Source organism: Branchiostoma belcheri, unplaced genomic scaffold (assembly GCF_001625305.1).
Source record: "Branchiostoma belcheri isolate BF01 breed outbred unplaced genomic scaffold, Haploidv18h27 scaffold79, whole genome shotgun sequence".
Classification (NCBI taxonomy): Eukaryota; Metazoa; Chordata; class Leptocardii; order Amphioxiformes; family Branchiostomatidae; genus Branchiostoma; species Branchiostoma belcheri.
The window spans coordinates 771,900-791,703 of NW_017804453.1; the positions used below are offsets into that span (position 1 = coordinate 771,900).

Below are 19,804 nucleotides of genomic sequence, written 5' to 3' on the forward strand. Positions count from 1 at the left end.
ACTTTTTGTCCGTTTCCAAAGAAAAAAAAAATTTCAACCATGCTGTAAATCGTACAAAATGAATGAATATATGCCGTATATTGCAAAAAAAAATTGGAAAACGATAATGATGTCATGGAATTCCGAAATCAATTCAGAAAAAGACGAAAGTGTGAAGAAATAAAATTGAAGAGTCTATTATTATTCTTCATACCATACTCTGTGTATGTGGTACTATTTGTGACTACATAGATTTCATAATGAAGGAAACTTTTTTTGCCAAACTTTTTTTATTTGCACGCTCGTGTCAGTTTTGGGGTTGAGAGGTTCCCAGAGGTTGTCATATAATCAAATCAACAAGGCCTTATATTAAAAAAAGTTCTTTTGTGAATCTTTTAATGAGCAGAATCATTTTGAGAGCACAGAGCAACTTTAAACAGGCATGTTGAGGTCCATGGGTGTCAGCTGTTTCATGGTCCCAACTGCATATGCACAGTGAGAGGCATTGTGGGTAATATGTCACAGGTGAAGGCCCCTAATGTGTAAACAGTTCTTGTGTGGACCATACTTAAACAACTCATGTCCAGATGTGTTTTGTTTATCTTGCAGCTACCTTCAACATTTGACATTTAACCCAGTGCTTCTTGATGTGTATGCTCAGTTGGAACCATGATCCTGCTTATTCGCATGACCTCTACATGTACAACAGACTTGTAGTATGCTGTGTTTCCCTGAATGATACACAGTGTATCTGGTGTCATTGATTACTCTGCAAGCTGCCAATGACATCTCTCACAGATGCACTAGAGGGAAGCCTACAGTAGTAACATGAGCAGACATTACAGGATCAGCATTTACATGAAAGCTGGCAACTGTATATAGGATAAAATTCTTTTGGAGAGGATTTCTTTTTCAAAAAACAGAGCTTCCCTCTCTAAGGACATTTTGCAGTCCCCCTTCTTGTGGGATTTCAAATATCAAGATTGCTATCTGAATATCAAGGTATTCTTATCATAATGTGTGCAGCCAGAAAAAAGACACTTTCAAGGGATGTTGAGATCTCTACTGTCCACCAGAAAAACAAACACACATGGATTTTAATCTAGGTAACATCACTGCATAATTTGTTGGGAATGGGTTTCTCTGTTTCTAGATTTGAAAACATTTGAAAAGAAGAGCAAGAAGTTATACCCAGGCACATATCAACACACATTTGGGAAGGGAGCTACTCCTATGAATAATTCTGGGCTAAATTTTCTGAGAGAAAAAGCATGGTTCTCCTGGTATCCATGGCAACTGTAGACTCTCATAGAATTTTAAGGAGCTCCACATCGAAGATCAGGGTTGCGTTGGGTGGGATAGTGAGACAGGTTAAGGTCAAATTGCAATAGAATATCAGGTTTAAACCAGGGCTGTTCCAAAACCATAAAATTCAAGTGAAGAGAAAATTCAAATTTACAGAAAATAGATGTATTGTTAATGTAACATTAAAGCATCAATATTCCAGCATTAAGCCGCACCAATTTATTTTGTTGTTTCTCAGATTCGCCCTGTCCATTTTTTTTAAACATTTGTGTCTATAATATCACCATAGTCCATAATATCGCCACCTTGAGAAAAAGTGTGCTTAAAGATATTTTTACTGCAACATACCCTAGGTATGTACATTTGAGGTGTGCAGGAGAGCATACCAAAAGTATGTTGCAGTAAAAATATCTTAAAGCACACTATTTCTCAAGGTAGCGATATTATGGACCCTGGTGATATTATGGACACGGATGTTATAAATAAACTGCAAAATGCTTAATGAAAGACATATTTTGGCCCTGACAGTTGAAGAAAGTCCTTTTCTTCCTGGTTGTTAAAGTTTTTCAATGTAACAATGCAATTTTGTTTCATTAAAAGTTCAAAATCTATTATTTCAATTATAAACCAGCCTGGTATGTTCACTTCATGGCTCATATTGTAACATTTCCAGCTATCATGGGGTGCCTTGGCCTGTTTTTTTTTTATTCATTTCTCCCTGTCGCTTCATATTTTTTCTGAAAAAATCTGAGAAACAACAAATTAAATTGGTGTGTCCGTAGCTACCTGAACTAAATGTTTGTTACATGACAGCCATGAAAAACATGTAAACACAAGAAATGGTCAACAAATATGTGTGAGAAATGTGAGAAAGGATATACGCCAGGGTACCCCTTTGGGCCATATGCGTAGTCAGATGAGCAGGTCAGCTTGGCTCTCTGCCCAACACTCATCTGAATCAGGAGTCGAGAAAACATTTCAATGAGACAAGCATCATGGAATACAAAGGAACACATCAGTGAAGAAAAACTCCTCTTCACCTTATTCTGTATTAAAGTAAAATGGTTCAGTTGCAGCAGTACATGTAGGGGGAAAGGCAGTCTTGTAGTTAGGGTTGTTCCCTGGGTTGTTGACTTACAGTTAGAAGCTAAAAGTTCTTGTGTAAAATCCCTAGCAGACTCCAATGCTGTGCCCTGGGGAAAGGCACTTCACCCCTATTTCCTCTTACCCCTGGTAGAACTGAGGAACACTTCCTTTTTGTGATGTTGTTGATATTTCGACCTTGGATCTACATTAAAGAGGGAAGCCTCTTCCTGGGCTGCTTTGATTGTGTTGACTCAGGCTCTGAACTAAATTCTTGTCTTTGCAGCATGTGTTGGCACTCTGACATGCACTGAGAAGGTCTACGGAAATGGCAGTATACCATCTGGACGGCACAAAATTCTGTCAATGCTTGGAACAAAGATCATGTTGTAATTTACCTGGACAGAACTACTATGATAAACACATTGTACATGTATTTGCACAACTCCCATTTTACACATACCAACCTGAATATATAGGTGTTAGTTTAAGCCTTGACTTTGGACAAATGTCATTCTCTTTACATAAACAACATCAATGAATGGTGACTTTCATTTCGCCAAAATAACTAATTTACTGCAGTCTCTGATCAAACTTGAATATGAATGTTTTATATATACTTATTGGGAGAGAGGGTATTTGGAGCATTCAATATTATTGATAGACATTTAATTTTCAAATCTTTGGGCCTAACTAAATATCCATTTCTTACCTGAGCAACTCCCTCATCCCAGCCTGAAACACATAAAAAAATACATTTCAGTAAAACAAGAACGTCATAGCTGACAGGATGCCACAATCAAGTGACATGTGCATAATTTAAATGTAACTGTGTTACTGGTATTTACAGGGCAAAATATGTTTTCATCTTGACAAAGTCCTTGTGTTATCATATATAAAAAAATTCAAATTAGATTAAATTCGAACTGAAAATGAGTACAGGTTTGAAACGGAAGTTGAGATGACATACAAAACTCCAAGGTGCCAATTCAAATTTCAATGATGTACATTTGTCAATCATAGATAAAGTACCACTGTACCTCTGATGACCTCCCCCTCCCCAACTCTAAAGGAGAAAGGCGTTTTCCTGTCACGAGAGGAGTCAAACTTCTTCCCATCTGTCAGGGTACCTGGAAACAAAAATCCAACAATGTCAACATTACAAGTACAAACAAGAAATCTGAGATTTCAGACTTCCGGGAAGAGTTTTGGGTTTTCAAGAATATATCACAGCTGTGCAGGAGATTTTCCCTCCTACTAAGAAATCAAATCCTGAATTTTGGGGAGGCATTTTTCAACTTCAAATATACATACTCTATTATGAAACATATGCCTAGACTAAGTGTGAAATGCCAGCATTTAATAAGCGGCTATTGGTCTACTACAGTTGTGTAAATATTTCCAGACTTTGCTTTGGGTCAAAACTAACAAAGCTACCCATAGTTTTTTTTTTTGGGGGGGGGGGCGTCTAGGACAAAAAATGTACTATTAAAGTGTAAAATTAAAACCATGGGGGACTAATAATTGTAGTGGGGTTGTATTTCTGACACATCTATCTTTATATAATCTGCAGTAGTCATGTTCTGCTGCTACTACTACTATAGTATGCTAGATATATGTTGTTGTTAATCTCCATGCAGATATTTTGGTAGCTGCAATACAGTATCGAATTGGACAGGATCTATACATTTGGCTGGCGTAAAAAAAAATGATACCAGTAGAAAAAGAAAGCCTGATAAAAACAACTTACACATAAAAACACATCAAAATATTCCAAAGCCTAAACCTCTGCTTGGAGAGTTGTTGACTTGTTGTAATGTTTGCTACCATTTGTGAAATTGGTAAAAAGGAATTAAAATCTAAACAATTTCCAGTGATGTCGAAACAATTCAGTGTACTTCTGCAGGAAACTGAACATGGCTGAAAAGTGGTATGGAAAAGTGGGAGTGGCCTAGGGCATCAAAAATGTGAGTTCCAACTCCTGGTATTTGGGACACATCCACAAACACCAAGCTGAGTCTGATTATCTAACCAGGCCACAGCAAGTAAACTTCATGTATGGCATCATCTGCAGACTTTAATCTAATGCCAGAGCACACACAGACACAAAAAGGATTGTAAAAGAATTAATTATATTTTCAAAATAGATACAACAAGACAATGTAACATACAAGAATTAAAGCACATGGTACAACAGCCAACAAGCACAGAAAGTGATTCTAGTGTATTACTAGTGTGGTAGTGACTAGCGATAGCCTAGTCTAGTAGTAGTACTGTATCACTATAATTTATGATTATAATAATTACACTCAAGGTAACCACACTAGTGTTGGTTCTAAAATTAAAAGTGGCCAGCAAGCTAATTTGAGCATTTCATGAGTAAACAAGGGCTCAAACAAACTGCTACATAATAGCCTATCTTGTACACTCCAGACATAGTCAAAAGAGAACATTTCTTTTTCTTCTGAAATCAGGAGAAAATCAAAACGTGCACGGATGTCATCCATAAAATTTACTTGCTAAGGCCCTACAGCTGAGGCACAGACACTTTCCCTCTGTCATGTCTGTGGTGTGGAGAACTCACTGGGACAAATGTCACATACTTGACATAGTTTCCATTTGTTGAATGACACAGGCATTGGAAAACACACAGTTTTCACTGTTTCTGACATCACAGATAAGAGATGGTACAATTCTGAAAGGCATATGCTATCATTTCAAGTTTCAATCAGTTGACTTAACTTCACTGTCCAAGTCCCATCTCAGTAGTAATATCATAACTAATAACCATACAATAGGGTTTCGTCCAGCAGTCTATGTGTATAAAGAATAACACCCTGAGGCTGTTTTTACTGAACCTGTTGAGGGACACGGAAGGTGAACTGAGCCCTGACACCATTCCTGCGCTGACTGTGGACAGATTGTCATGGACTAAACTTGTGATTGACAGCTCTGCAGCTGACTGATGATGATGATTAGTTGGGGTGGGAGCTTGTTGAGAAATCACTATTCTTTAGACTGTCCAAATTTGAACCATAGAGAGGAAGAAGCTACTCTGAGGATGTGTTGACAGTGTTTATTCCTACTCTCCAAGCAGAGGTTTGGGTTTGGGGTTATTTTTGGCATGTTTTTAGGCTTTTTTATCTGGGTTTCTCTTTTGCAATGGAATTTTTTTTCACCCAACCTCTACCGACAGTCGAAAGCGTCAATGTGCTATAAACCTAATCACTTCAACACATTACAGTCGTTCTGCTAGGAGGTGTGAACCAGACGCATGAATGGGCACAGTCAGCCGGAGGCATGTGGCCGAATGAATGTCTTTTCTGACTAGCTGGTAGTGTTGGTAGAGGTTGGGTGAAAAAAAATTCCAGTGCAAAAGAGAAACCCCGATAAAAAAGCCTAAAAACATGCCAAAAATAACCTCAAACCCAAACCTCTGCTTGGAGAGTAGTTTATTCCAAACATTTTTGTCTAGCCCAAATGGCATTCCTTCTTGAGGAATGTCCCTGGTATGATCTACAATCCCCTATGAGCCATTATACAAACTTAGTCAAGTCACACAGCTCAAGTATGCCACATGCACACATTTGGGTGTATCATAACAAACACATATTCATATCTGTGGGTTTAGATTTAATTGAACATCATTTTTGAGCCTTGCTGGCAAAAATGCTGCTAAACCCCTTCAAAAGCGTTCATTTCATTGGGTGGGAAAGGGGGGTGCTTCACTCAGAAGTCAACAAATTGTTTAGACCTGATTATCAATATAGTAGCATGAAATGCATTGCTATACCTTCTCAATTCTAGCCAAATGGCCAAATGGTATGGTGTTGTGAGGTAAGCTCACGTGACAGGTGCAAGTGTTAGTGTAATGCATACTGACTGGCATGGGAACTTTCATAGCCGACATACCTCCGACTTGGAGCCCGTCAAACGTCAAAATATCTTCACAAATTTCACTATGAAGCGTACGAAAAAGAGAAGGGAGTACAATTCTTCAAAGCAAAGAGTCGTGATTGAAGAAATTTCTGCTAGATAATGCACAGACTGGCGAGATACTATCTAGCCACTAGGCCAGGCCGCCCCCCTCCCCACTCACCCCACCCTCCCAACTTACCATCGTAGTGCACCTCGACCCTCTGTCCCTTTTTCGGAAAGGTTTGGCCTGAAAATGCAAAAGAGGAGACATCAGAACCTTTCAAAATACACAATTTACGTGTAAATAGAGACATATTTCAAAATCGGGTCTTACCATCGCCTGGTTTGATAGTTTCTATTTGGACTCCCATTTTAGCAGTGACTGGTGCAGGTCGGCTGACGAATTTGTTGAAGTTCCCTCAAGGGGTTTTCCGCAATACTCGAGCGTCTGTAGGTCCTCAATATATAGAACCAAAAATAATAAACCAATGTAAACCAAGTATATACTGTTTGTAATAATGGCTTTACTATTTGTATGTAGCATAATATTTCTGACTGAACGATGAAAATCATCTTCCTACCAAAACCCCACCACACCCTCGTATATGTAAAATCAACCATAGCCGGAAGGTCCCGGATGTAGTAACTCGTCGAACTGGTACAGTGGTAGGCGGTAACGTCACTTATCATACCAGTAAGAACCAAGTTGTCAGAGTCTAGTCGTGACGGCAATGTTAAATCCTAACGTATATAAAATTTCTTTGCTTCTTAAAAGAAAAAGTACTGTGGTTTTATATACAGCTCGTTTCAAAATAGTAATGCTCAGTAATGCCTGTAAAAAAGATGAGGATAGTGCCACATGTACATGTACGATGCAACGTTACCAGTCATAATATCGAGGGCAGTGAATCATGCATGCGGTAAATTGTATGGAAATCGTTTGAACAAGAAATTTTGATTAATGGTAACGTGTGAAAATCGAACCTGCCATATATTTTTTTCTTCGCTCCGATCTCAAAGGGTTTGATTGACTTGGTCTAGTTGGTGCCAGACAATAATGGCCAGACAATAATAAGCGCAATATTATTGTTTACCGACGGAAAACATAATGTTTTTTGCTCAGTTTCCTCTTCTCCAAACACAAAAGGTCAATGACCTGAACCAGACCGTCTGTCACTATGGTAACTAGCGTTGCACTATATTGCGGCAGGAGGGATTCATTTGGACTCCTGTCACGCATATATATGAATGTGTGTGAGTGAGAATTGACAGAACAGACCGTGTGCGAAGGTAAACATTATGCATTTGCTTTGCAAATGTTACCTTTCTAGTTAGCAGGTGCGTTACATATTCATCTTGAGTAGAAGCAAGAAGTAGACAACGTTAACTCTCCAGGCGGATGTCTAGCCTCCTTCGCAGACTTGTAGGGCGCGGCGTTTTTTTTCAGCGGGCCTGGCAAATCTCCCTCGTCGGCAAAGTCGTCCCTCCGCGGCATGACTCGCGCCGCTCACCGAAAAAAATATCGCCGCGCCCTAAAAGTCTCCGAAGGAGGCTAGCAGATGTCAGGCTGTATCAGAGTCACGCAAAGTTCTTCATTTTTTTTAATTGAAATTGAATAATAACAAATAACTTCTGACGCGTCAGCTGGCTCATTTTTTCCAAGTGCACTACTTTCACCAAGGTGCCAAGACCTGTCCGTCGCATTAGAAAGTACTGAAACATTGAAAATTTATTGCATGTTCATTCCCCGGGCGATAAATGCACGGATGTACAAAGTACAATGTACTAGAGAGTACTACAACAATAGAAATAAAGAAAGGCTAACATCAGGTCTAAGGTATACAATGCTAAAAAAGAAATATATATATATATATATGAAGTGGTATAGATCTAAGTTCTAATGGCTTCTTCTCTCTTTTTGAAACATTTTGAAATATACTTACATACTTCATTGATGACGTTTATATTTGTACATGATATGATATATTTAAAAGTGTCTTCCTTTGATAATGTTTTACGTTTTTTGTCGAGCTTAATTGAACTGAACAGTGATTTGCGTTCGTTATCATATAATTTACAGTCAAACATAAAATGCGATTCATCTTCAATACAAGAATTGTTACAGAACTTGCATAGTCTATCTTTTAACGGTGTACGGCTAATACGGAGTTTACACAAGGCTCTGGGGTTTTCAAATACTTTGAACCAAGGTATAATGTCCTTGTTCGAACTAAGCAGGAAATTGACCCTATACGTTAGACAGAGAGGGTCTTTGTTTTCTCACAGTTGTGTATACATGAATTTCCTAAACTGACGCAGCCTGAATGACAATCAACTTGATCCAAAGTTATAGTAGTTTGGTAAGTTGAAGACTAGGCTACATACGGCTATTTGATCATTTGCCGGCCCCTTTTCATTGGACCCACTGGGCTGCTAATCCCAAACGAAAACTCTCGTGGCTCTTATTTCCAAGCGTGTATGCCTACCTTCGTGTATGAAAACAATGAGGTATAAGCCGTGGTTTGGCTTTTTTTCTAGGTCGGTATATATGTCAACATTTACATACACAGCATTCTCACTGACCCGTAGTAGGTCAATACCTAAAAGGCGTTGTTGATTGAAATAATGAAAGATTTCTCCACTACCGTTCCATTTTCCTAATCCCTACAACCCGGGAGTCCCTTTTCTAAGTACCTTTTCAAGTAGTGTATCAAATACCTAGGTCCTATCAAGTAGGTTAAATATTGATTTTAACCTCTTGGATCCTATACACACACTGATACGGGGTTAAAGTTGAATGAAGGCAGGTGAGTGACAGGAAGTTACCACGCCCATAAGGCGGTGTTACCCCACTGGTATAAACTCAGCGTCATTCGTACTACTAGTAACCCGCGAGGTGGTCAATGCGGAAACAGGTGTTGAACGATATCACAGATAGACGATTCGATTGACGGCGTTATTAGGACGTACTTACGCAACTCGCTAGTACAGAAACGTGCAATACTATGACGGTGAAAATACAATAGCTGACGAGTTCTCTTTTTGGAAGGTAAGCCAAGGTTAAAAGTGTTTAACATATTGTTCGAACGACAAGTCTACTACGAGACTAGTTTTATAGCTACATTCATTCATGGCTTTACACATGGTTTCTGTATCTTCAAAATGTGCGTTCTAGCTATATGCTATTATTGTTTTTTTATAAGTTGACGTAAAAGATTAACATGGGTACCCCCCTCCCTTCTTGATTTACGTACTATTGCAAGGGTTGAACCTCATTGGTATTTGCGACCAGACCTGTGCAAAACAGGTGCACCAGTAGGACGACACACTAGCCTAGGGAGACTCATCCGTCGTAAATTTAGAATGTAAAAATATGTTGAAACATGCGACCAACCAACGATAGAGGGAAGATAAAACTGTATTGCAGGGTCGCTGTTGTTGTCCTTGCTCACAGTTCATTTGATTTTTCGCTAGGAATGGTCTCTAGGTGTTGGGTTTCACTTGGTTCAAGTTCGGGCTGGTTTTCTAGCTTGGTTTTGTTCCTTGGTATGGCATGCATATTGCATGAAGTAAGGATTATACATACTAAAAGTATTGTGATAATTTGTCCAAACGTCGGTGTCCTAAATACTGCGGCCGTTTATCGCTACACTGGAGTTACTTTCCGGTCTAGCCGGATTGAGTCAGTGTTTGCATAAACCCATAGATTATTAAGGGCCTTGACATTAATTGCTGCATTCGGTAATAACTCAATGTCCCAAAATCTGCAAATAACTTAATATCCCCAGGCCTAACAAGTTGGTTCATCAATTATGTAATGAACTTACTAGTATTCAATTCAAGTACTAGTAATAGACAATCTATCAATTAAGAGGCCTTAAGACTGTAACTATTGAACTAAAGGAGGGTGTGTGTGTGCTCTGTGCAGACCATATCACATTCTGTACCGTAAGACAGACTTGGTACAAAAAATTCAAACTTTTCTTTCTGCATGGTCAATCCAGTTCCTTGAAGTATCAAAATCTTAATAATGAGATATTTACTAATACATGTAGTCACTTTTTCTGACAGAATGTTCTTTTGAGGTGTGGGTGAGTTAACCTATTAAACTAAAGTTATTGACATATATGCTTTTGCATTAGTTTTGTCTTTCCAAGATTGATTATCTTTTGTTGTACCACATAATTGACAACATTAATTTTTTTCTTCCACATCAGAAAATTGGATCAAAGACATGACATGCTTACCTAAGAGCTGCACAACTGCATGAAGAGACATGACTCATAATGCATGTGGGAAAGGCTACATTCCTGAAAGTGTTGTTTCTCATTGTGGGAGTTGGGATTTTGTGGATTTTCTATGACCAGACGTTACATCGCCACAGAAAAGGTAGAATCAAGCTGAAAGACACAGGCCGTCCTGTGCAACATATGGTCCAAACCGATCATGATGTCAAGACTCATGTGCATGCTTTCATTCCAAACAAAGGTACACATTTTCCTAAAAGTTTATTTTTTTATGTGTTATTTTTGTTAAAATAACGTTAATTAATATTATTTTTTAGTTCAATAAAAATTTTGATGTTGTCCATATCCTTTTTGAGCCCGAATCTTTACTATACTGTCCTGTGGGAAACTCTGACAACTGCGCATGACTAATTTCCAGACTCTGTACATCTAACAGTTGAAAAGGAGGCAGATGTCAGTATAAAATCACCTGGGGAGAACAACAGGTGGGAAACAAGAAATTTAAGTTTTTTGTGCATTTTTGTGAATTCCTCCTTTTCCATTACTGGCAACAGACATGCATATACATGTATTAGGAAATTGAAAACAGGAAATGAGGTAACCTTTTCTGGGACATTTGACCTAACATAGTGATGGCAAGTGAAAATAATTAACACAAGTTAATGCATAGACGCACAATAAAATCTCTACACAGTCAGGTGATAATGTCCTGGTATCCCCAGGAAAATCTCATACAGAATTAGCGCTGTTAATTGCTACGTTTACTTAAGACAGATGTATGACACCCTAAATTTTATTGGGTGATCTTTTAGACTTCTTTATTTGTGACCTTCCTTACAGGACTGGAACATATCCCCATGGATCATGTATCAAAGGCTTTATACAAAAAAAGTTAAGAGAATTTATGCTAAGGTATGTCTTAAAGTGTGTAATACATTTTATATTTGTGTGTGTGTTTGTGTGTGTCTGTGCATGCATGCATATGTGTGTGTGTGTGTGTGTTGGCAATACTTCTGCATTGTATTATATTAATTCTCTAAATATTACTTTGGTGCAACTTTTTCTCGTATATATTAAATTTTTGAAATCATAATTTGGTAAATTGTTTAATCACAACGGTTCAGCAAACACGACTTGATTAAAAGTTGCAACTGTACAATATGCAAAATTGGACTTGTTTGTTTTATACATGTACTGCTTTTGTACTTTTATCCAATCAGCACCCACTGTTCACTAATCACTTTAAAATTAATTTGTCCTTGCAGCTTTGACCCTGACATGCACATGTTCATCACTCAGAACTACAGACAGTGGGGTGTGCTGGGTAAATCCTCGCTCAATGGACTGCCGTTTGATTTCTCTAGTGCGAACTGTAAGCAAGCTTCATCTTCAGTATCATATTGACATCATGAATATTACCAAGAAATATCATAGAAAACATTAGAAATCCAAGATTTCAGACTTCTAGGAAGTATCCGTATTTTGGGTTTTTAAAGCCCTCAAGTTTACCGACCTCTATGAATTGCTTTGAGTTTTCATTTATTTTAATATAATGTATTGGAATTTACTTTGGAGAGGATTGTATTATGTAATTTAATGGATTATGACTCAGCTGGGGACACAGTCATGTATGTTTGTATTGTTCGTTTTGGCAGTAGTTAGATTGGACACACTGTTGAAACTTCTCCCCAGCAATGGCCGACCAGTTATCAAAAGGTAAATGCTCAGCCTTTCTTTTTCTTAGTGACTGTTCGATAGTTTATTGACCAGGTATTCCAGGACTCTAAATACTATCTGCATATGCAGGTTAGTGCAGGCAAAGTTATGTCTACCTGCACCTTGACTTAAGTCGGGTGCCACTCTTCCTCTGCCACCCGAACCACACCTAGCCTGCACCATCCATGTATACTGGATTTTTGAATGTAGGTGGATGTGGAATTTTTCTCTGCGTTTCAACTGCAAACATCAAACACAGCGAAAACCAATCCTTTTCCTTCCTACTGCATAATAAAACCACATACACATTTACAGTTAGAAGTCTTGGGTTGGGCAGTAATCTGAACTATATACAATGTAGATTATCAGCTCATCATAAAACTGAGATTTTGTTATGTTTACCAGTGACAATGGGTGCAGAAGATGTCTGGTTCTTGGCAGTTCAGGGGTACTTCTGGACAAAGGGCTTGGGCCGGTAATAGATGCCTTTGATGTAGTTATCAGGTAGGTTTTCATCTTCACCTCTTCATAATATTGTACACAAAAAAATAGTAGTCAGACTTCTAACTAGTGTAAGCACATGTGTAGTTCTTTAAAGCACAGCATCATTTCTAAACACAATGAAGAAAATCATTACTATCTAACTTTCTGTGAAGCCTTTAATGTTATATATGAAGGCATGATTCATGATTCCTGACCTCTAGTTGTTCTTACATTTTGTATTGAACTGTGCAGGATGAATGATGCTCCAGTCAAAGGTTATGAAAAGGATGTGGGGTCTCGGACAGACTTTCGAATTTTTTACCCGGAGAGTTCAACTTTGAACCAGGCCGACCTTGATTCCAGTGCCTACTATGTTGTCGTTATGTACAAGAGTAACGACTTAAATTGGCTGCAAGCTATCCTGACCAAGGTAAGGCATGTTGGATGTACTGAGATCCTAGAGAGAGAAAATTAAGTTAAGCAAACAATTATGACGAATATCATTGCAATGAATGCATAGAAATCTTAATTTCTCTTGGGAAACTGTCATCATGTAGGTAAAACCTACTGGACATTTTTGGAAGAGTATTGCGCAGAAGCTGGACATTGATCCTGCTCGGTTCCTGATTCTCAACCCTCAAGTTCTGCAGGTAGCAGCAAGGGAACATGTCAGGCTACAGGTGAGAAATATGTAGTAAAATTTAGTAAAAGCATGATGGTGGCAACGTCATCATTAGTGAAAGCATCCATAAGTTAGCAAGGTCTTGTGGGTTTTACTTCGAATTTGGCTTTAAATTGTTTCTTTAATCAACTGAGGTAAAAATGCGTTCCTAGCTTCAGTGACATCCTCTCGGATGGGATGTAAAGCCGGAAGTCCCATGTTTGAGACCTATATATAGCCATACCTCCAGCACATTGATCCTACCACAAGATCCTACCACATGCAGCTTGTAATACTGTACAAAACTGGTGTGTTATGCCTAAAGGCTGTTTGCCATTTATAGAACGAAACAAAATCCATGCACACAAACAGACCTGTCCTTGGTGCTGAACACTATCGCATGGTTATTGCCTAGCCTTAGAATTGAGCACCATTCCACCACACATATTGAAAAGTTGGAATATTAAATCTTACAGTCTGGTTTCTCAATAAATAGATAAAAATAATAATAAATAATAATAATAACCTTTATTGTACATTATCATATAGCCGGGTGACGTCGACCAATCAGAAGGCTCCATTCCACATTCTTTATGTCGCCGTAATGTCACAAATAGAGTCAAAATCGGGTATTTATTCATCCCAATCCATACATTAAACAAAATGAATAATCACCCGCATATGACCTCAGGTGACCCAATAGAACACGGCTCTACTTCTAAAAAATCCAAAAGTTGTGTTCCGATGACCTCGGGTGACTCCCATAAGAACACCTGTTCCCTGCCTGTGACCCAGATAGAAGGCCATAGAACGTGAACCCCCCAGTGACCTCAGGTGACTCCAGATGGAACAAATATTCTATGTTCTATTCAGCATGTGCAAGGGGTAAATTGTACATTGTGTTACTCTTCACTGCATCAGTTTGGATAGGCTATCGCGTAAGCTATATGATAATAGCGTTAATGCCCCGCCCTTTCTCGGTGAATATGGTGTGATAAAGCCTTGTCAGTTGCTATAACCACCTCATAAAGCCACCTCGTTCGCTGCGCTCACTTGGTGGCTTTATTCGGTGGTTATAGCAACTGACAAGGCTTTATCACACCATATTCACCTCGGGGCAGGACATTAACCCTTAATTCATGCCCTATCGGGCTAAGTACAGGTCAACAGATGAAATAGGTAATATACATGTTTGTAATACAAAGTAAAATCAACCCATATTGTACATACTTTCTACTGATCATATGAGTTATCGTCCAAATGATGTTTCATAAACTAAAGCTGATGTAGTGGTGCAAGATTTTTTATTTATTAACCTCAGTAGCCTAGAAATTTGAAATTGAAATGAAAATAAAACTTAATATGCAAACATGTCCTGTTCATGGCAGGATATAAACATAGCCATTAGAGCATCTAGTCAAATACCTTTGGTAGATTATTGTTCACCACAGGTTCCTTGACTTTTTAGATGATGTGCTTAATTGGCATGTAAATTTCAGTGACTAAATGTACCTTTTAAAAACTTTCTTTATTTCTTCTCCACACACAGGGCAAGTGGCCCACCATGGGTCTGATAGCCATGACCTTTGCCCTTCACTACTGTGATGAAGTTGACCTGGCAGGGTTTGGGTACGGGTCGTCCATCCTTAACCATTACTACGAGCACATTACCGGAGGTCAGCCTGACGGGGGCACACAACATAATGCAACTGCAGAGAAGGACTATCTCATATGGCTGCTACATGAGGGAATTATAGGTCATGATTTGACTGGTGTTTATAAAGATCACAAGTAGTACTAGTAGTATATTGTATATGATATCTGAAATACATCTATGCAAAGAGGCAAGACAACAATGTTATTATGTAGAGCATACATGTATGTAGATAATCTGAATAAGAATATCACATGAAACATCTATTTTATGCAAAGTATTTTGATGAAATGAGCTTAGTATGTTGTTTTAATTGGTGCTATACTTTCTATACAGTGTCATGTACCTTGACTGAGTCTGAGGGCAAAATGACGTTATATGGCCACATGACATCTACATCCTAATTGCTCACTGTGAAACAGTGGTAACAGTCTTGACATTTTGAGATCTACTTTTTAATTGATATCAAAAGAGGTATAATAAATAGATTACTTTTCATATGGTTCTAATATGCTATTTTTGTGTGCATTTCTCCAACATTACACATCCACAAGGAAATGCCTACAACGACTGCTTGAAGTATTGCAGCATATGGACCAACACTTGTCCTCAACATGGCAAGTCAATCTAACTGGACTTTGAATACGAATATATTTTGAATTCTTGTTGTAAACAAACACTCTACAACTTGTACATGTGTAGAAACGTCTTTTCAGGTCGAACTTTCTCAATGTTTTCCCGAAACTACGCACAGGTGTAACGTCCAACTTCTCTTCCGTCTATCTACCCATGAAACATGACCTGCACTATCAATTTCCAACTACAGGGGGAGCTACAGTTTTAGAACAAAATCATTAGACAACGTGCGAGAGCTGCCAGTAACAGTTACTGTTACATACAAAGTAATGCAAGTCCTGACCAATCACAATTCAAAATAGGTAATCCCATTAAGTAGCTAATTTGATACCATACCTAACAGTTCTAGATTCTAGGAACTTTGGTGGCAACATAATGAAAATGTGTACGGACGCCTTGAGATAAAAGCTCTCTCGAAATCTTTGTGTCCAGTACTAATTACCGAACGACAATCATCGTCTTCTCATCACGATTCATGACTAGAAAATTAATTTCACCGGGAAGAAAGGAAAAGGCATACAGAGTTGACATAATTTGCGGCAGTCTGTTTGTTATGTTGGAATCCATAGAAACCACTTCTAATGCTTCGTGACTCAAACAGCTTTTAGCTAAATGAAAGTAACCATGGACGTTCAGATGATCTACGGGATTTGCTTTTATGGAGTTGAAAGCAATAAAACAAAGAAAGAAGGTAGCAATGAAATGTCAACATCTTCGTATCCACTACCAGGATTTATGTACAATTTATGTGAAAATGATGCCCTGACAATATGTACTAGTATGTAACGCTATATATGTCAGGGTGGAGTTAGCAATCTGGTAGAATCGGCAATTCTACCCGTATAGACCCCGATTTGAGTCTGCAAATTGTTTCTGTGCATACTGTATGTACATGTACGTTCGCTTAAAAACAGGTAGGACTTTTCAATTTCGATTCATTTCATTTTAGATAAATGGCTTGACTTGAAATACATGATTTGTAAATGGGATACCACCCTACATGTAGCTAACGCCTTCTTATCCTTATCGCGATCTCTATGCATGTCGACAGAGACTTCGGCCTTGATCTCTACCAGCAGAACAATCGATGATTCTGCTATGCAGATCGCAATCTCTACACTGATCCCAATCTCTACTCTCTCTATCATCTATGGCCTGCTTATACCTACTGCTCGATGGATGCAAACTGATACAGATGCATTCATGTACTTTCTCGTCTGCCCGGCCATTTGCTCTTATAAGACTTTTTTCGGATTTGACAGACGGGATGTTCCTTCCAATAGCCTTAGCAACTACATGTATAATGTCATCCTACGTCAGAAGGATAGAGCGCTCATAATTATGTCGTCATATTCACTCGCATTCGAGTCAATGCGACTTCAGAGCCATTTACGCTATTCTTCACCACTTAATTGGCCCTGGATCTAAAGAAAAGGACGTCACCAGAATTTTTGCACGGCTCGTTCAAACAAGCTAGCAAAATGACGCGAAATGACTTCAACCTTTTCCGACAATTGCCTAAGGGTGTATGGGAAATTAACTTAGTGGTAAAGGCATGGCCGATGCCTAACAGTGGGATGTCGACATTATGACAAAACAAGCATCAAACATAACATTAATTGAAAACTGATGTTTTGTGTAATGACCATAAATGGGTACAAATGTCACACACAAAGGCCTGCAGTGACAGGATATGGGATTTTTACCACGCTTTGGAAGTCAAACACGTTTTTTGCCTTGATGTTATTAACGACTGTATAGTGTACCTATTTTCATTATGTACCTCCCGGTACGGAGGTTTTTTTATGTGCGTGCTTGTGTGAGTGCGTGTTTGCTTGCTATTATGTCCGTAAGTATTTGACTGACAGCCCGTGGGTGGAGGGATTACCTAAATAACTGCAGGAAATGGGGTCCCAGAAGCTGGGAGAGAGCCAGCAGGAAGTTTCCACGGCAGTTGCCTGTCGTACTAGCCGTACACATGTCGTACAAAATTACGGAAAAACTGTCTTAGATCCTCGGCGGTTGGTTCTATCACAGCCTGCTAAGGCTGATTGTAAATTCAAAAGTCGAAATTAAAAAATAGAAATCGCACGACGACCTACGAGACTGCGCCTTTATGTAACTCCTTGAACGTCTTAGATATAGTCCCGTATAGTCCACTCAGACTCTTTGTGAATAGGTTTTGAATCAGACAGGATCTTCTTTAGCACGCCCTTGGATATAAACATAATCTGAGGCAATTTCTCGGAAATGGGATGGATATGTAATGGGTTGACAGGGATTACCACGGAGACTATTTATGTGACTGGCATACACGGCAAAGGATCAACAGGTGGTAAGAATGTTTGATCTTTGACCAGAAAATACTCCTTCGGTACTATCAAATTAGGTTATAGATTATTGTAACCTCCATGCGAATTTGATAGAAAAACTAAAAAATCATGTTAAATAATGTGACTACAGTGGGAAAGTATAGGGAAGAGTTGAATTATTTTCGTAAATGAGAATCGTCAAATCTCGTGGGTACTGCTGATGATACGTAACTGCGCAAATATCTGAAAAGTGGAGCGGAATGATTTTTGATTGACAGAAAAGTGGGCGTTGGATAAACCAGGTCTATGAGCCACTGTACAGCTGCACTTACCCCCATAGCACCAACGTCACGAGTTACTACCAGAACAAAACAAACACACACACATATATATATAAAGCCATCAATAACTTATCTTGATATCGATGATGAAAGGATAACCCAACAAGAACATCTCTCAAATATTTTTCTTTCATATGATAGGACTGCATGATGTAAAAGAAATTACAGGGGTTTTAAAAGCTCACATATATGTAACATCCAAGAGCACCAACAGTTTATATATAGGCTAAGATCAAGAACAATACCAGGAATAAAGAAATTAAAGTTAAACTTTCCAGCATGAAAGGAGGTTGAAGTGTACGTTTTACGTAAATACGTAGCAACCAGGTAACTTCAATTACGTGCGAAGTTAAACGTGTTAAAACACGTGAGAAAGCTGCCAGGCTTTACGCTTCAGAAGTCTTAGACGAAAAACATGTCATTGTATTGCTTGTTAAGAAGATTTTTAACAACCTATCAGCTGTATCTGGCAGCTCTGACAATGTCGTCACTTCCTGGTACGAGGTATAAATTGCAGAAGCCGGTGTACCTGCTCTTCACAACGCTAGAGTGCCGGACGCCGGAAACATCGTCTCGACGTCTACTGAGGATAAGGAGATACAATCGACAGTCGTAGGAATACTTAAAATGACCGTACCGTTCTTGTGCCGATTTGCGCTGGTTGGTGCCCTAGTCTGCTGGGTGCAGGTGTCTTCTCAGAACCCTACAGAAGCCGTGAGTTTAAAATTCTTAATTTTCATTACCAACTTCGTGTGTATATTTCTTTCTTTCTCATTCGTCTACGTTCAGAGAATGTTTTCCACTCATTTTATGGAATGACAAAGCCCGGTCACATACGTCGTGATCTACCTTCGTACGAAACTGAGGACATTCTTGGGATGTAGTCTTGTTACGGACAAGGTGTCATAGATCCTTTTCGGCTGTTGATTCTGTCACAACCTGCTTGAAAAACTCTACGGTATCACCATATCGACATCGTACGATGACGACGACTAATGTCCACACCGTTACTAACAACGGATACGGACGTTTTGTTCCTGGATTTCCTTAGATGAGTTTCTGCTTGCATATCGTGATCTGTATCATACCATGCGACATAATTTTTTTCTTGCATGCAAAACAACATGAGTTTAGATGTCAAACGTATGTACTCGGCATGTGCAGGTTTTCTGTTTTGCTCTGTTTTGTGATGAAAGTCGAAGTAAAGAAATCTATTTGTCCGTATCTATTTGTCCGCTGGGTCAGACGACTTTCAAAAACTTGTAGGCGACCATGTTTTGGAGATGTTCGGGTGCCATGGTCGGCTATGTGTGACAGGGACACACAGAAGGAGATTAGCTCGCCCGACGAGTCTGCGAGCTAAATATGACATTTTCGGCAGAATATAACACGGCCGGTGCTCTCTCTGCCATTGCGTGATTACTAGGGCCTGGCCAGTGTCCACAGGTCACCGAGTCCTGATAATTGTG

The 19,804-nt window shown here is 38.9% G+C and overlaps 2 protein-coding genes across 5 annotated transcripts; one reads left to right on the forward strand and one right to left on the reverse strand.

The window, feature by feature from the left end:
• Positions 1–320: 320 nt before the first annotated feature.
• LOC109485899 (12 kDa FK506-binding protein-like) lies at positions 321–6,738 on the reverse strand. The gene is made up of 6 exons (XM_019789582.1): positions 6,620–6,738; positions 6,485–6,532; positions 3,408–3,497; positions 3,080–3,102; positions 2,164–2,237; positions 321–1,340 (listed from the first exon to the last, which is right to left on the reverse strand). The coding sequence occupies exons 1-6, from the start codon at positions 6,654–6,656 to the stop codon at positions 1,286–1,288; spliced, it is 327 nt and encodes a 108-aa protein (XP_019645141.1). The 5' UTR covers positions 6,657–6,738; the 3' UTR covers positions 321–1,285.
• A 2,390-nt stretch (positions 6,739–9,128) lies between these two features.
• Positions 9,129–15,544, forward strand: LOC109485894 (lactosylceramide alpha-2,3-sialyltransferase-like). 4 transcript variants are annotated; one of them, XM_019789573.1, is made up of 10 exons: positions 9,129–9,334; positions 10,503–10,773; positions 10,951–11,017; positions 11,373–11,444; positions 11,798–11,904; positions 12,188–12,248; positions 12,654–12,752; positions 12,984–13,161; positions 13,289–13,411; positions 14,942–15,544. In XM_019789573.1, exons 2-10 carry the CDS (start codon positions 10,572–10,574, stop codon positions 15,185–15,187), a joined length of 1,155 nt encoding a protein of 384 aa, XP_019645132.1. In that variant the 5' UTR covers positions 9,129–9,334; positions 10,503–10,571; the 3' UTR covers positions 15,188–15,544. The 4 variants fall into 4 exon arrangements, with proteins under 4 accessions (XP_019645132.1, XP_019645133.1, XP_019645136.1 ...); XM_019789574.1 differs by having other exon boundaries at positions 10,969–11,017; XM_019789577.1 differs by having other exon boundaries at positions 10,503–10,674.
• The last annotated feature ends 4,260 nt before the right edge of the window (positions 15,545–19,804 follow it).

Excerpts from the sequence above, each read along its gene's own strand:
- LOC109485894 (XM_019789573.1), top strand. The coding sequence starts at position 10,572 with ATGCATGTGGGAAAGGCTACATTCCTGAAAGTGTTGTTTCTCATTGTG. Across the intron at positions 11,905-12,187 it reads TGATTTCTCTAGTGCGAACT|TAGTTAGATTGGACACACTG; the intron begins GTAAGCAAGCTT and ends TCGTTTTGGCAG. Across the intron at positions 12,249-12,653 it reads GGCCGACCAGTTATCAAAAG|TGACAATGGGTGCAGAAGAT; the intron begins GTAAATGCTCAG and ends TATGTTTACCAG.
- LOC109485899 (XM_019789582.1), bottom strand. The coding sequence starts at position 6,656 with ATGGGAGTCCAAATAGAAACTATCAAACCAGGCGATG. Across the intron at positions 3,103-3,407 it reads GGAGGGGGAGGTCATCAGAG|GCTGGGATGAGGGAGTTGCT; the intron begins GTACAGTGGTAC and ends TATGTGTTTCAG. Across the intron at positions 2,238-3,079 it reads GGGATGAGGGAGTTGCTCAG|ATGAGTGTTGGGCAGAGAGC; the intron begins GTAAGAAATGGA and ends CTCCTGATTCAG.